This window comes from Acanthopagrus latus, chromosome 24 (genome assembly GCF_904848185.1).
Source record: "Acanthopagrus latus isolate v.2019 chromosome 24, fAcaLat1.1, whole genome shotgun sequence".
NCBI lineage: Eukaryota > Metazoa > Chordata > Actinopteri > Spariformes > Sparidae > Acanthopagrus > Acanthopagrus latus.
This window is the reverse complement of record NC_051062.1, coordinates 3192931-3207528: the sequence shown is the minus strand read 5'-3', so window position 1 is coordinate 3207528 and position 14598 is coordinate 3192931. Positions and strand designations below refer to the sequence as shown.

General features: G+C 43.0%; 2 protein-coding genes across 6 annotated transcripts in view; one reads left to right on the top strand and one right to left on the bottom strand.

Moving 5' to 3' along the window:
- LOC119015382 (fibroblast growth factor 14-like) overlaps positions 1-12547 on the top strand; it is a 65096-nt gene extending 52549 nt beyond the window's left edge. For all 3 annotated transcript variants that reach the window (XM_037091311.1, XM_037091316.1, XM_037091313.1), the window contains exons 4-5: positions 6251-6449; positions 6844-12547. In XM_037091311.1, coding sequence (XP_036947206.1) covers positions 6251-6449; positions 6844-6992 — 348 coding nt within the window. In that variant the 3' untranslated portion in view covers positions 6993-12547. The remainder of the gene's footprint in view (positions 1-6250; positions 6450-6843) is intronic.
- Positions 1-14598, bottom strand: part of LOC119015380 (cytidine and dCMP deaminase domain-containing protein 1-like) — a 542642-nt gene that overhangs the window by 91037 nt on the left and 437007 nt on the right. The window lies entirely within an intron of this gene.

Genomic DNA, 14598 nt, shown 5'->3' with positions numbered 1-14598 from the left:
CAATCACTTTGTGTCAACTACACATACATGTCGAATTTAAATACTAAGGCTACATTCACCAGGTGCCTAAGGAAAATGAGAGCATTTTTTTTTTCCGTGAAACTCTGTCAAAAAGTACCTGTACCGTGAGATGTCGGTCTAGCTCTTAAACACCTGATTCAATTAGGAGCCACGCATTTTCAGAACTGCATAACAGATCAGGTGTGCGGGTCTGGAGTGGTGGAAAAACACCGTGGTGTTCCTGACACACTGAGACTGATGCTGTGATTGGAGTCAGACATATGCTGCGCTTCACTCCACCGGGACTCGAGGACATCCTTTCAAGCCTGCTCTCAAACCGCCCTCTTCACTTTTTTGTTTACATATGCCGACAGTCCTCTTCATTCTTCTCTGTGGGCTTCTTTTCTTTAGAATGATTTGTTTACCCACAATTCCCCTGGGTAATTAGTGCTGTGATAATAACTGTTGTTGAAAACAAACACACCCACTCAGTGAGCAGTGCACACAAACGCGCACACACAAATACACACGAATAGGCCGAATGAAAAACAACTTCCTTGAGCTTAGTCGTATTAAGTGACATTACACGGAGGAGCGACTGTTCCCCACATTTACACGGAGGGGAACGAAGCTCGAAGATGCTCCCACATTTTTTTCCAGTTAAACACAACATTGTATGTTGAACCAAAAAATGATCCTGTTAAATTGTAATTCAGGAGATGGAAAAAACTGACATTGCAATATTTTTCTATAGTTCCTCACAGGACACTGTTTACTTGGCCATGAGTCCATAGCTTGAAGTCTAGCAAGATGTATTTCTGAGGTCCTGTGATCACGTAATCTCACAAATCCACCTGCCTCGCGAGGTAAGACAAAGAGCTCAAGGTCTCCAAATCCCAATCTGATCAGGCATCTGTGAGACATGCCAGAACAAGTCCGCTCCAAGGACTCAAGGTTTCCCAGCAGAACGTTGCATTGTAGCATGTCAATCAGCGTGGTGGCTGATCGGTGTAAAGGTAGCAGGAAATCATGCTCTCTTTAAGCCATGGGTCTGGTCAGCCTGGTCACAGGCCTGAACTCTCACTCTTCCATCACAGTGGATCATGATGTCACTCATCAAGCTCTGTGCTACCAGGCATGTTACTGATTGTCTTAGGTAAATCACAACAGAGACAGAGAAAACACTGGAACAGTACTCAATTGATCAACAGTTAATTGTTATACTATGAATGTGCATCTACTGGGAAGCTCCCAGTGGCCAGTAATCACGCTGTGGTAGAAAAGGGCAGCTCTCGTTGCCAAGTGTTGTTATTAGTGAAGCCTTGTGCTGTGCTCGGAGTTGAGATTGCTTTTCACACTCTTGTTTTTCAGCCTCTTATTTTGAGGTCTATAATGAACAAGGGGACAGAGTGCTGCCTGTATCAATTCAGTATGTTTCAGAGCAGGGCGTTCAACACGTTAATGGGCTCCTCTCCATCTGATTACGGCTTTCTGTAAGACAGGCTTGGATGCACGAATATATGTAATCCAAAAGATAATAATGTGCATGCGTGTGTGCAGCGCGTTCACGTGCACTGAATCTCGGCAGAGTGCGGAGAAATGACAGACAGAAAGAAAGAAGAGCAATGAGAGAAACGCTAAGATAAGAAAAGGGGGAAAGAGGGGGAGAGAGAGAGAGAGAATCCCCTGCTGTTTTTCCAATCAGGAGGCGTCGTCCTCCTCACTGGGTGATTTATTCTCTCTCTTCTCCTTCATGTCCCAATTTTCAAACCCACCCACCCCACCCCACCCCGCATTTGTTTCATTCATTCTTTCTCTCCGTCTTCGTTCTGTGGGCAGCTTGTGAACACATGCTTACTAAGAAATGACGACAGAAACACATGGAAAAGCAGGAAAGCAGTGTTGGTAAAATGACTCACCTGTAAAGGCTGAGGTTCTCCTCCAAAGTCAGTTCAGTTTTTCGCCCTCGATTCGGCCGGGAAGACTTGTTTCTCTGTTAGACGAGACAGAAAGATGCCTTGTCATCAAACATATTTTTTAAAAAAACATTTTTTTTTTTTTAGGGGCATTAAATGATGTATGACCTCACTGACCACCATTAATAAGCGTCTCGCACTGCTCTCTGCAAAGATCGTCCTTCTGAACAAATGACTCATGAAGCAGGGGTGCAGGTCAACACTAAATACCGTATATATTAATAACTTAAATCAATCCAGGACTGAAAGATATTAAGCTTGTCAGAGAACAACCACTCTGTTAATACCAATCAAAGTTACCAAAGGGGAACATTTGATTTGTGGCAGAGCATTTTGTGTGTGTGTGTGTCACTGACATTGCCAATAAATAGAGCATCCATTCATTATAACCTGTCTTGTTCATTTAGTCACATTTTAGATCCCAGCAAGCCCTCCTGCGCCTCCCTCCATTCATCCCCTAGAGCCACAAGTGTATGTTTGTGTGTGTGCCAGTGTCTGTTCCCCTTGCAGCTGGTGCCTCCCAACGCTCCCTTTAATAAATGTCTTCCTATGTTAGCATGGTAGAGCATGACATATAGCACAATATGTTAAATTACCAATGCAGGTGTGTGTGTGTGTGTGTGTGTGTGTGTGTGTGTGTGTGTGTGTGTGTGTATGTATGTGTGTGTGTTTTCCTTTTGCTCTTGCAGCCCCCCCCTCTCCCCAGCACACACACTCCAACCCACCCACTGACCCCTCCCTCTCAGCGCTGGTTGGTTGCCACGGCTACAGTGTCGCCTCTCTTCCTCATGTTGCTATGAGACTCGGACCGACAGACCTGAGCTGAATGACAATGTGTCTGTGGCTCTGGCAAGAGGCCCAAAACAACCAATAAGAGACGGTCTAGACAAACACTTCCCCAATCTGGGGTCTGGGGACCTCAGGTTGATTGTCTGGGATGGCAGGAGCCTCCTCAGCCATTTGAGGAGGAGTTTATTAGCACTTTTTTTCATTTCCTCATCGTTTGTCCAGTCATTGTCTGTTAAATGATGAGAGTGATAAAGAACATTACTGAAGGAAAAAAAGATTCTTGTTATACAAAGGGAGATAATAATTATATTCATATATATAATTCATATATATATTATACCAGCAATTGTGCAGTTCCAGAGCTTTTTAGCTTTAGCTGATTGTTCTGGTTTTCATTCCCACAAGCTCCTTTCATTTCCAGCCACAGCAGACAGCTGCTTTGAAGGATTTCATGGCGTCTAGTGGTGTGGTTGCAGATTGCAACCAACTAAATACACCTCGTCTCACACTCAGTGGTGGCCAGTGTGGAAACATGGCAGATTCCATGTCAGAGGGCCCACTCCCCCCGTCAATATAAAGTCTTGCTATAAGGTAATAAATAAAAACGATAGCTGTCCACGATAACAATAGCATCACGCTACAGTGAATCTGCCTGACTGAAGAATCTTAACGAAAAAGGCAAAACACAAAGTACACAAAGTCTCAGCTTAATGCCTATTCATCACACCTATTGCAACTTGTCCATGGCCACATGTGCCATCATTTCAATGTAAAATGAGACAAAAATTGGAGAGAGGCTTATTTGCCAGAGGGCACCACAGTTCTGCGGCCGAACAATCTTTTCAGTCTTTTCAGTGCAGAAAACCAGAAAATCATTCGATCAGTCTCCTTACAAAGTCTCTGGAACTCCATTGGAGGGAAGATCCAAAAGATATTGTGTCATTTATATGTCAAACTATTTGAGATTTTTTTTGCAAGAAAGTTAAGTAAAGCAGATCCAAAGAAAAACACAGTCACACGTGACAAAAGGACATGCAGCATCAAAGACAGTCACAGACAAGTCTAAATAGATTTTGGTATTTTGGTATCGTTTTCATATTTTTCTTTTCCCTTTGATTCGTCCCCCATCTCTAGTATAAAGTATCTCTTTTGCTGTTTTACTGTCTTATATTACCACTTACTCTCAATGTTGTAATTATCACCTAACTTATGGTATACTGGCTGAAAAATGATCAAGTTATTAAAACAAAATGTACTCTTATCCAAATGTTAGTAGGACTTAGCAATAAATTGGAAACTGGTTTGCTAACAGCTTTTTCCACATTGGCTCAGCAAAGACACCTGATTGTAGCTTAAACATAGACAAGTATCTTAAACATGAGCTCTATGACAAATTGCTCAGTGAAATGACAGACACAGAAGTGTTCAACAACAATCTCGATAGACAATGTAATTATATAGCAAAAATGCAATATAGTCTTCATTGTTGCCAACCTGGGCTTTGGGATATTTTTCAATATTTGACATTGTTTCATTAACTCCATTGTTAATTACCTAAGCAAAAGGTTCCAGGGATTAGTTGATCTTTATTAACTGCAGTTCTAATAGGGAAGTTTAGTAACCTAGAATACTGTGTTGACATCGGGTAAGAAAACACAACACTGGCAAAAATAAGGTACACTACAGGATAAATGTCAAAGCACAAAATACATTTGATCTTAGGTATGGTCTTTTTAGATTTTGGCTGCACTTTATAATAACCATCATTAAGTGGCCAATCTTTAGTTGAGTAACCTTTATCCATAGTTATTTTACTGTTAACTAACAATGAAATGCTTTATAAAGAAGTTAATAAAGACATTGTTCATTGTAAAGTTTTGATTGATATTTATGATATTGTCTAAATGTTAATAAATACAGTGGAGTTCATCTAACAGTGAAATATTTCATCTGCTATCTGCTTTTTATTGCTCTAAACCATCATTATCCTACCAGCATTTCAAAATAAACGGTCAATATCGTAAATATCATCTGAGCTTCAGCTCTGAGATGCAGATTTTGCAGGAGAAATTGCAGTTCGCTGATATCACGGTATTGTATTATTGTCGGTAAACTTCTTAGACCACGTCAATTCCAACCTCCCCCCCACAAAAGAGCCTTTTATGTCAGGCTGCCACTTTCACTTGCTGTGACTCAGTAGTGCAAGCGGACACCAGGGAGAGATGATTTCTCTCCCAGTAAGAATAACACCTTGACTCTATGCTGAAATATGCTCTGCTGGAGGTGCCGGCAGCCATAGAAAAGAGTTTTGACACATAACAGCAGAGCTGATGTGGGTGGGAGGGTGAGGTGTTTCGGGCTTTGTGTCTCTAGAATCAATACGCTTTTTAATCTGGTTAGTTTGTTATTCATGTTCTCACAGACAGTGTCAAGGGAGAATGACACTGGGTACAGCAATGCTTCATTTACAAAGTCCTGGGCTGCTCCTACCTATATGATTCTGTAATAGCATATATCAGATATCTGAACAGATACTCATTCTAGTTTTGTGTGAAAGGATTTTCTCAACAGGTTTCATGGCTGACTCATTTTACCAGCCTGATCTAATGGAATGGCATAAACAGCATCCCACTTCTAAGAATATTTTGGGTGTCATGTCACACATTTACACACTGTTCGGAGGTCATGTAAAGCAACAAAATCTTAACTTTATGATGGAAAATAGTAGATTGTTGAGTCTCATCCCCCGATTGTCAAATATTGATGCTTTGGGTTGGCTGCAGTGATCGGAGGCACACCCAAAACATCTGGGGATTTGGACTCAACAGCAGCCATCTTTTTCCAGCAATCATGTGGCCCACATCATCATAGTCAGAAGTCCGTCGTCGTCGAAGTAACATTGATAAACTCATGGTTAACTATGTAAGGCAGACACAGGTTAGTTGTGGCATCAAAACTACTTGGTTAAGTTTAGTTTGGAATCACACAGGACACAAATACAACTCTCCTGGGATGGTTTTCTGAACTTAAGCAAGTAGTTTTGTGAGCTAAACCGCTCCAAGAAATGATGGTGCTTTTTTTTTTTGTCAAACAGTGTAACTACATGTTTGATATTGCTAAGTTAACAGCTGGATAAGGCAACAGTTGGTCCCCGGTTCTATTACACAGTTTTGGCGTGAAACCTGGGATGTCATCTGCACGCCATTTGGTGAGACGAGGCTGCTTTTTGCGCATCTGCCAACATTTTGCAGACGGACGTACTGGTGGCCCGATATTACAATTTGGTTTTTTAGCCATTTTAGTTGTTCAGTAATGCATTTTGCAACAAGTCTTTTGGTGCTGTGGAGCTGCCAGTATACCTGCAACAACCTCATCAGTCTGTTTTTTTCAGCATAGTTTAACATGGTAAAACAAATTCATCTTAATGACAAACAACCACAAATAAAGTTGAATGATACAAGTGACTTGTCTTTCTGTCTCCTCAGGAACTGTTTACAGCGGAGTGTAAGTTTAAGGAGTCGGTGTTCGAGAACTACTATGTGATCTACAGCTCTATGCTCTACAGACAGAAGGAGTCGGGCCGGGCCTGGTTTCTGGGCCTTAATAAAGAAGGACAGGCCATGAAGGGCAACAGGGTCAAAAAGACCAAACCAGCTGCACACTTCCTGCCTAAACCTATAGAAGGTAACTTATACACTCATGAAGCAACGTTAATCCCATTAGAATTTGATTCATTTTTCAAAATTCCATTTATGGTTGTGGAAAAGATTTTTTTTTCCAAAAATTACACAGATGTTGCTGATGTTTTCTTCATTCTTTCAGTTTTACTGGATTATAGATTAAAGTTTCACCTTCTCCTCCCCTTCTTTGTTTCTTTCATTCATTAATCCTCCCCTTATCTTCTATTCGATCCCTTATCCTGTATACTTTCTTCACCTTTCTTCTGCTCTTCCCTTCTCTTTCTTTCACCAATCCTGTATCCTTTCTTTGTGTCTCCTTGACCCAATGCCGCTTTTTGTCTTCCATCCCTCCTCATCACCACCAACCCTCATCCTCTTCTCTCCCTTGCCTCATCTAGTCGCAATGTACCGAGAGCCTTCGTTGCACGACGTAGGGGAGGCGGTGCCTAAACTCGCCGGGGGCCCGCCTTCGAAAAGCACAACCAGCGAACCAGTGGTCATGAATGGCGGCAAACCAGTCAGCAAACCCGACAAGGAGGAGACATAACCCCGCCCCCTGCTTTTTACCCCGCCTCTGACCACACCAAAGGCCAGAAAAAGCCACAGACTTCGCCCCACTGCTTTGCTCTCAAAACAAACTGCAAGAAAAGTGAACTGAACCAACAACAGCTCGAGTTCTGACTGGTGGCAGTGGGGCCGCACTTCCCAGCCTAACCTCTCTCCCTATTGGACGGTGTTGTGGGACGGGGCCAGAAGGACAGAGCGTTGCAGCTGGTGGCGGGGGAAGAGGAGGACGAAGACAACAAAGCCAGGCCGATGCCAGCCACATATTTTGGAACTGGGGCGGTGGCATAACCTCGCATGGGAGGCAAAGTGACTTCCTGAAAAGATAAAGGAAACAAAGAAAAACAGAAAACAAATGTCGTCTTCACCGGTATTTTTCTGTGACAATCTGTAAGGATGAGGCCCCCCTTTTTTCCTCTCTTATAGTACTGTTTTCTGTTGCCAGGTATGCTTGTTGGTGGCCACAGACGCACACACACACACACAAACACACGCACACAACTCCCACGCAAAAAAATCGACTACCCGGATTCGATCTGTGAGTAAGTAAACAAAAAAAAAAAAAAAACAGATTAAAAACATCAGCAAACATTGGGCGAAGAGAGCACTTAAAACTCCAAACACTGATCCTTCAGTGGGTGCTTAGTCATCCATCAATTAAGATCTGGCAGAGGACATTTTGTGCTAAGCTCACAGTGTACATGAAAATGGCCCTGTGCACACATCTTACAACCCGTCCCCTTAATTTCAATAACAATAGCTGTTATAAACAAGGAAGTTCTTATTTGACACCACATAGCTTAAAGCATGTTCGTCTTCTCAGTGTTTCGTTATTATCAATGTGTTAGGTGGTTTATTATTCTGCACACAGAGCACTAGTGATTATCAAGCTAGATTGTTGTACAGACAATTTTAGTCTCCTTGTCCAACAAGTTTTTTTTTTCGTCCCTTTTACGAACACTACGATTTCCCCATCGCTGACACGCGTATTGGTCAGGAGAGGAGATCAATTGTCAGACGAAGAGTTCTGGCATCAGTTTGCTCAGATTAGCATGGCTGAGTGCTGAAACGTGAACAATTTCCCTGTTTGTAGCAACATGGAGTATACAGGAGGCATGCTGGTGTTCAGTGAACATGGTAGCAGTCAGTGTTTACATGGAATAGCAGATATTGTAGACTGAGGTTTGACAGAGGGAAGGTCAAACTTCAAGAACGGTCCGGTGTCGTTCTCAGTTTTCATCTCTGTTGCTTCCCCAAGTACTTGAAATTAAAGGTAGGAATGAGGGTAATAGTGAACAGGGTAATAATGTTAAAGCCACTATGTGTAGAATAGTAACATTTCTTACTTCACTGCCCTGTGATACTTTCAAAAAAGGCACTGTGGTAGACAGAAAACACTCCACTTTGCCCCCACAAGTTCTCTAGTCCCCGGAACAGGATCCGGGGGCTAGAGATCTTTCAGTCCAAGTACAGAAGTATTATCAGTAGAAAGTACTGAAGAAAATACATACATCTGTATGTAACATTATAAGATTGTTGATATACGTCACTGTGCAAATTCCCTTGTACTGGTAAAACACAATTCAATTCAGGGTCCCTTACAAAAGCCAGAGGAGAGAAAGAGGAAGAGGAAAGAATTAAAAAATTAAGTTCTGCGGCAGAATGTGAACGCCTTTTTGTTGAAATGTTAGAAAATGTCATATCATTATACAGCAGTTTTTAAATTAAACCATCTGAAAGGCTGATCAAAGATCACACCATTTAGGTACTGATGACTCATAGATGACGAGGGATGGAGTCATTCCTACGTTCATGGACCCTGTCTTAGCAGGTTCTTATGTACCTAGATTCCCATTTTGCCAAGATCCTACGTTCCAGGGCTGTATGTTCCCAGGGCTGTATGTTCCCAGGGCTGTATGTTCCCAGGGCTGTATGTTCCCAGGGCTGTATGTTCCCAGGGCTCTATGTTCCCAGGGCTCTATGTTCCCAGGGCTCCATGTTCCCAGGGCTGTATGTTCCCAGGGCTCTATGTTCCCAGAGCTCTATGTTCCCAGAGCTCTATGTTCCCAGGGCTCTATGTTCCCAGGGCTCCATGTTCCCAGGGCTCTATGTTCCCAGGGCTGTATGTTCCCAGGGCTGTATGTTCCCAGGGCTCTATGTTCCCAGGGCTCTATGTTCCCAGGGCTCCATGTTCCCAGGGCTCCATGTTCCCAGGGCTGTATGTTCCCAGGGCTCCATGTTCCCAGGGCTCTATGTTCCCAGGGCTGTATGTTCCCAGGGCTCTATGTTCCCAGAGCTCTATGTTCCCAGGGCTGTATGTTCCCAGGGCTGTATGTTCCCAGGGCTGTATGTTCCCAGGGTCCTATGGTCCCAGGGTCCTATGGTCCCTTAACTAAGGACCCTGGGAACAAGGACATGCTCCCCAAGGGAAACCCTGGTTTAATCTTAACAGTTACTTATGTGTTTTTAATGCAAGCTTATTCAACAAACTAAATAATGAATAAAGTTGAAAATGAATAGCTAATGTTAAATTGCATTAAATGTTAATGTCAATATTGTTCTCTGAAATGTAGTGGATTAGATTATGAAGTAGCGTGAAATGGAAATACTCAAGCGCTGCAAAATGTTGCTGAAGTACAGAAGCTGAGTAAAAATCAGTATGCGGTTACTGTATGTTCCCCCACTAAATGAAGATGAGTGTTTCGCTCGAGATGATCCGACTGGATCAGCACGATACATCGCTCCTGCCAACATAAATAGTAGTTCTAATTATTCTGTCATATATCGGGGAGGCAAATTATGTTTTTCCCATGATATGGGGTTGTGCCCCCCCAGTCCCCGGGGGAGCTACGCCTATGTGATTTGACAAACAAGCTGTTATTTTATATGTGACCCCCATCACCCGCTGGGTGACCATTTTCATCACCTGGGTGTGGCTAGCTAATGGTGAGTGATTCTTAAATTATTCATTCTTAACTCTCCTTTTAAAATGTACATGCATTACCAAAGTGTTGTTTAAATCAATGAGAGTTAATTAAACACAAATTTAATTGATAAAATAACTTTATGATGATCTTTTATTAATGAATATGAATTATGGTTAATATATATTAGGGACTGTTGTTGATTGACAGCTGTTGTGCGTCACAGTGCCCCTCGCACACAGTAAGGCCTCCAGGATGAGGAACAGTCGGCACATGTGAAACACTTACTAACTTGACATCAACATCTTCCAAATGTTGTTTATTTCACAGATCTGTGTTTCCTGGCGTATAACTATCAAATGACTGCGTTCGCTGCAACTGTGCAACGTGCACGTGTGGCAGCAGGGCAGTTCTGCGAGAATGATAATCATCTACCCAGTGCTTATTGTTATACTTATTGAACTGACATATTCAGGTAAGCGTAGTTTCTCATTTATACGCTTGACGCTTTACTCGTGTGTGTGAACTGGTAGATATGATTCGTCAGTAGCGAGAAAAACAAAATGCAACATAAGATCCTAAAGTGAAAAGACAGAGTCCTCTCCATTTCTAAGCTTTACCAACCAGTGTGTAGAAGCACAAAATAATATTTTAGTTTCAAAGTTATAAGGAGGCGTACTCTCCTCTCCTCTCTGTTGATACGCTCTAATCCACACGTAATCCACAAAATATGGCCTAGGGTCAAGTTCCAGCCTGCAGACCATCTTAGCCTTCCTTATGACATCCTCACAATAATAAAAACAGCCACTGAGAAACCAATAAGATGCAGCACGTCAGTGAATCTCAAGGTGAATGACGACACTGAGTCTGCGTTGCTGTTAAGCTTGATTCCAACAGAGGGCCTCGTCTACATTTTGATTGGATAACAGCCCTCGAGTTGACTGTTGCTCACTCAACTCAAGTGACAAGTGACATTAGTGGTTGTTGAGATGGAGACACTATTGAACTTCAGCAAGCCACATTACAGATTCATCACGACTGACTGATACAAACCTGTCCTCTCGTTGAAACCAATATTTAAAAAAAAAAAAAAAAAAAAATCAGCAATGGCAGTCCTGTTTCAGCAACCGAGGTGCGCCGCTGCTAGGTGCGCATAGGGAAACACTGCACATAGTGGCTTTAAATTAGCTGACCAATTAAATATGGATGGCTACTAAAAAGTATTAGGAATATGGTTTGTGTACAAAATCACGGAAACCACTAAAAATAGACAGCGCACGCTGACACATGAAGCGTGCCATGGAATCAAACGTGTTTGTTTCGAAACGAGGAGGCGACGAGGCAGAGAAACAAACGCCCTGAAACCAAACCAAACCAAATAGATCCCCGTGCTTTGCCCTCTCACTGTGACAGTCGACACGGCACCGATCCATTATGGATTTGAGTCCTGTTCGACACCCAGGCTTTCTGTTTTCTCGTCTTTCTCCGACGGCAGGACTCGACACCTGTTAACTCCTTAGACGGTCCGTTGTATCACTGAGGAGATATTGATACTGTGATCCCACACTTCATACCGCATTAGCGTTAGTGACAATGTAACAGAAACCGTGCGTCCTTCTTCCTTTCGAATCCCAATTCTGGCTGGGGAGCAAACACTCAGCATTTTAATCAGATCATTAAAACAGCATCACATTTGCTGACGACGAGTGACCTCCACCGACGTTACCGAAACTACAAAGAAACAACGAGACGAAGCGGTTGCCCTCGAACAGAAAACAAGGCCGCGTGATTCATCCACAGTCGTTGCATCCGACATCAAACAAGCCCCAGCCTCTGCAACAGGTGTGTGTCTGAGTATAGCAGGGTGAAAACACCGCGCTGCTGCACACGAGCGAAGCCGCTTGAACGTATTTAATGTTGGCCCACTGTGCAGCACAGAGGACACACTCCACAGCTGATCTGTGGAAAAAAACCCCACAAAGACAGCTCACAGTGTTTCTAATTGGCATTTCTCACATACAGCACATACTTCTCTCCTTCTCTGATCTCATTAGCTGCCTTTTTGTTCTATTGTATGTCGCTGACAAGCTCACGCACTCGGATGTGAACTTAACTAGTCTAATGTGCCCATCCTTGACTACTGTTATGACAGAAAAAGAATTTGATGAAGCCAAAATGTCAATGAAATGTATGTGGGGGGGGGGGGGGAAAGTCAGCTTCAAGAGTGTTATTATTTGCATTTTTTGAATTTCTGTGTCACCAAACTGTAATCTTGATGCTGAAGAGTACATGTGAACTGTATAGGATCATCAGAAAAGTGTTATTATTGCTGGGCAGTACTGTAGATTCTTGCTATGTGAGTGCCTCTCATCCCTAAGCTCAAAAGATGCTCAGCCTTCCTGGGGTCCAGCACGATTTCCAAATTCTCAAAGTTGCTCGACTTCGGCCGTCCTGTCCAACATTGCTGGCCACGAGGGAGAAGTCTTCTGACCGTGTTGTGCTTGTCTCAAGTCAAAGAAATGTGGATGTAACATTTGTTGATGACCTGCTGTGTCACACTAGGGGTTACTTGCAAAACAGTGAGAAAAAAAAAAAAAAAAAGAAGAAACCCTGACAATCAGGTCTGTAAACGTCCAGTTTATTTTTGTATGTATTCCCTGTGTTGTTCTGTCTGACTCGGTTCTCACCCTCAAAGCATCAATAATGGATGCCTGGTCAGAGGCCCTATGCTTCTAGGTGTGTCCTGTACTTACATAATGTGATTATGTAAATTACATAAGTGGATGGCTGTTTCCCAAAACTCATAATATGGGCCGACGCTCGGACGCCAGCTTTCTCACAAAGACACAGGCGACTTGAGATAACGCAACAGTCGGCCTTGGTCTTCACTGTCTGGGCCCTAACCAGACAATGCATATTTAATTTTGCTACCACGTGCAAAACTGACAATAGAGGCGTAAGAAGAGCGCCACAGTTGGAAGTTTAAGGCCTCTGACCAAGCTGCTGAATTTGAAGCAGAGAGCGAGAACATGTTGAGAACCTTTGTAAGAAGCCACTTTAATTATAGTATAAAGGACTATGTTTTTGTACTTGCTCGAGCAACCATTAGTATACACACTTGTTAGCAAGACTGTAGGACAGCAACTGCTATTCTCTAAGTGATTATCACGCAGCTAATTTGTCCTACACTCCTGGTAGAGGAAATAGGTCGACTTAGTGGAGGGACCAGATCGTCCTCTGCTCAGAAGCCCTGCCTGTTAGGTTAGCAGCAGGGCTCACATGCTGCGAGAGCAGCTACTGAAGATCTCTGGCACATCCGCAAGAATTAATAATGGTTGAGGCCAGAGGAAAAAAAGATGGCTTTGTTTCCTGGCTACTGACCAAAAACACTGCTACGATAGTGTTTCCAGGCTGGTAATCACAGTGCCTGTTTCAAACGACAGCGCAATTACTGTCAGCGTCTCCTGAGAGATTTCTCCCCACCGGTGGCTTCGCGAGGTACCAAGGCTACAATTACGAGATATCTAAAAGGTGGGGCTCGGGCACGAGAAGAGAGCAGCTGATTTAATTAGGAGTGAGCAATCACAACAGCCTGGGTCACTTTTAATTTCCACACACAAGGACCGCTCATGGTCTCGTGACAGGTACACATGTAGCCATCTTACTTTGTCCTGTGTGAACCGTAGCTCTGAACTCAAACGTCAGAAGAGGCACAAATGAAGACGAACGTGTGTTGGTGACATGGCCACACTGGTACAGGTGCACTTTAGAGAAGCAGGAGCGCGTGATGGTTAGCACCGCACTCATGATGTAGCTCGTCTCCCTCAGGATTTCTTTACCATGTTCTATTTTGTTCAGTTCCACTTTATTCCTCTTACAAAAGACTGCCTTATTACATCGAATCTGAAACGAGACAGTAAATGCGCTCTCCTCCCAGCTGTTTCTTTTCTCTCACTCTCATCCAACACACACACGCACGCGCACACACACACACACACACACACACACACACACAGCACACACATTTCATCCTATTTTACTTTTCAATTATCCTTTGATCCCCAATCTTCTATTCACTGTAACTATGCTAGCTTTCGCTCTCTGCTCGTTTTGTAATCATGCAGCCAGAGAACTCACTCTTTTCTCTTTCACCACCACCTCCTCCTCTCCTCCCCCCTCCGTTTGGACTGTTTCCCACTTGTTGCATGGTTTTAAAAGAGGAAAGCTGACTGGGGCTAATGCATGTGGTAATGTAGGAAATGTGTTATCAAAAACAATACAAACATTTACAGTGTGGCACCAGTAGAAGTTTGCATCTGGCTCATTTCTGTCGTCAGTTTATTGCACTGGTAGAGATGCAGCAGCCATGTGATATTGTATTTCAAGCATAGTGTGTTATCATAATGAAGCAAAAGGAAGAATGAGTCGAAATTACTTCATGTCACACACTATCAGTGGAGCATCAATATTTAGTTCTGTTGGCTGAGAGTAGGAAAAATTAAATTACCAAATGAAAAAAACAGAAACAAGTGTTTGCTTGATATCCCGCTGCCTCTTTCAACAAGTGATGGATTGAGCTCAGGAAGTTATTTGAGATGCTTGTAGATGTTTTCAGCCCTGATTAAGGACATTTATAATAATCTTGAACATGCAAACATACCAGAT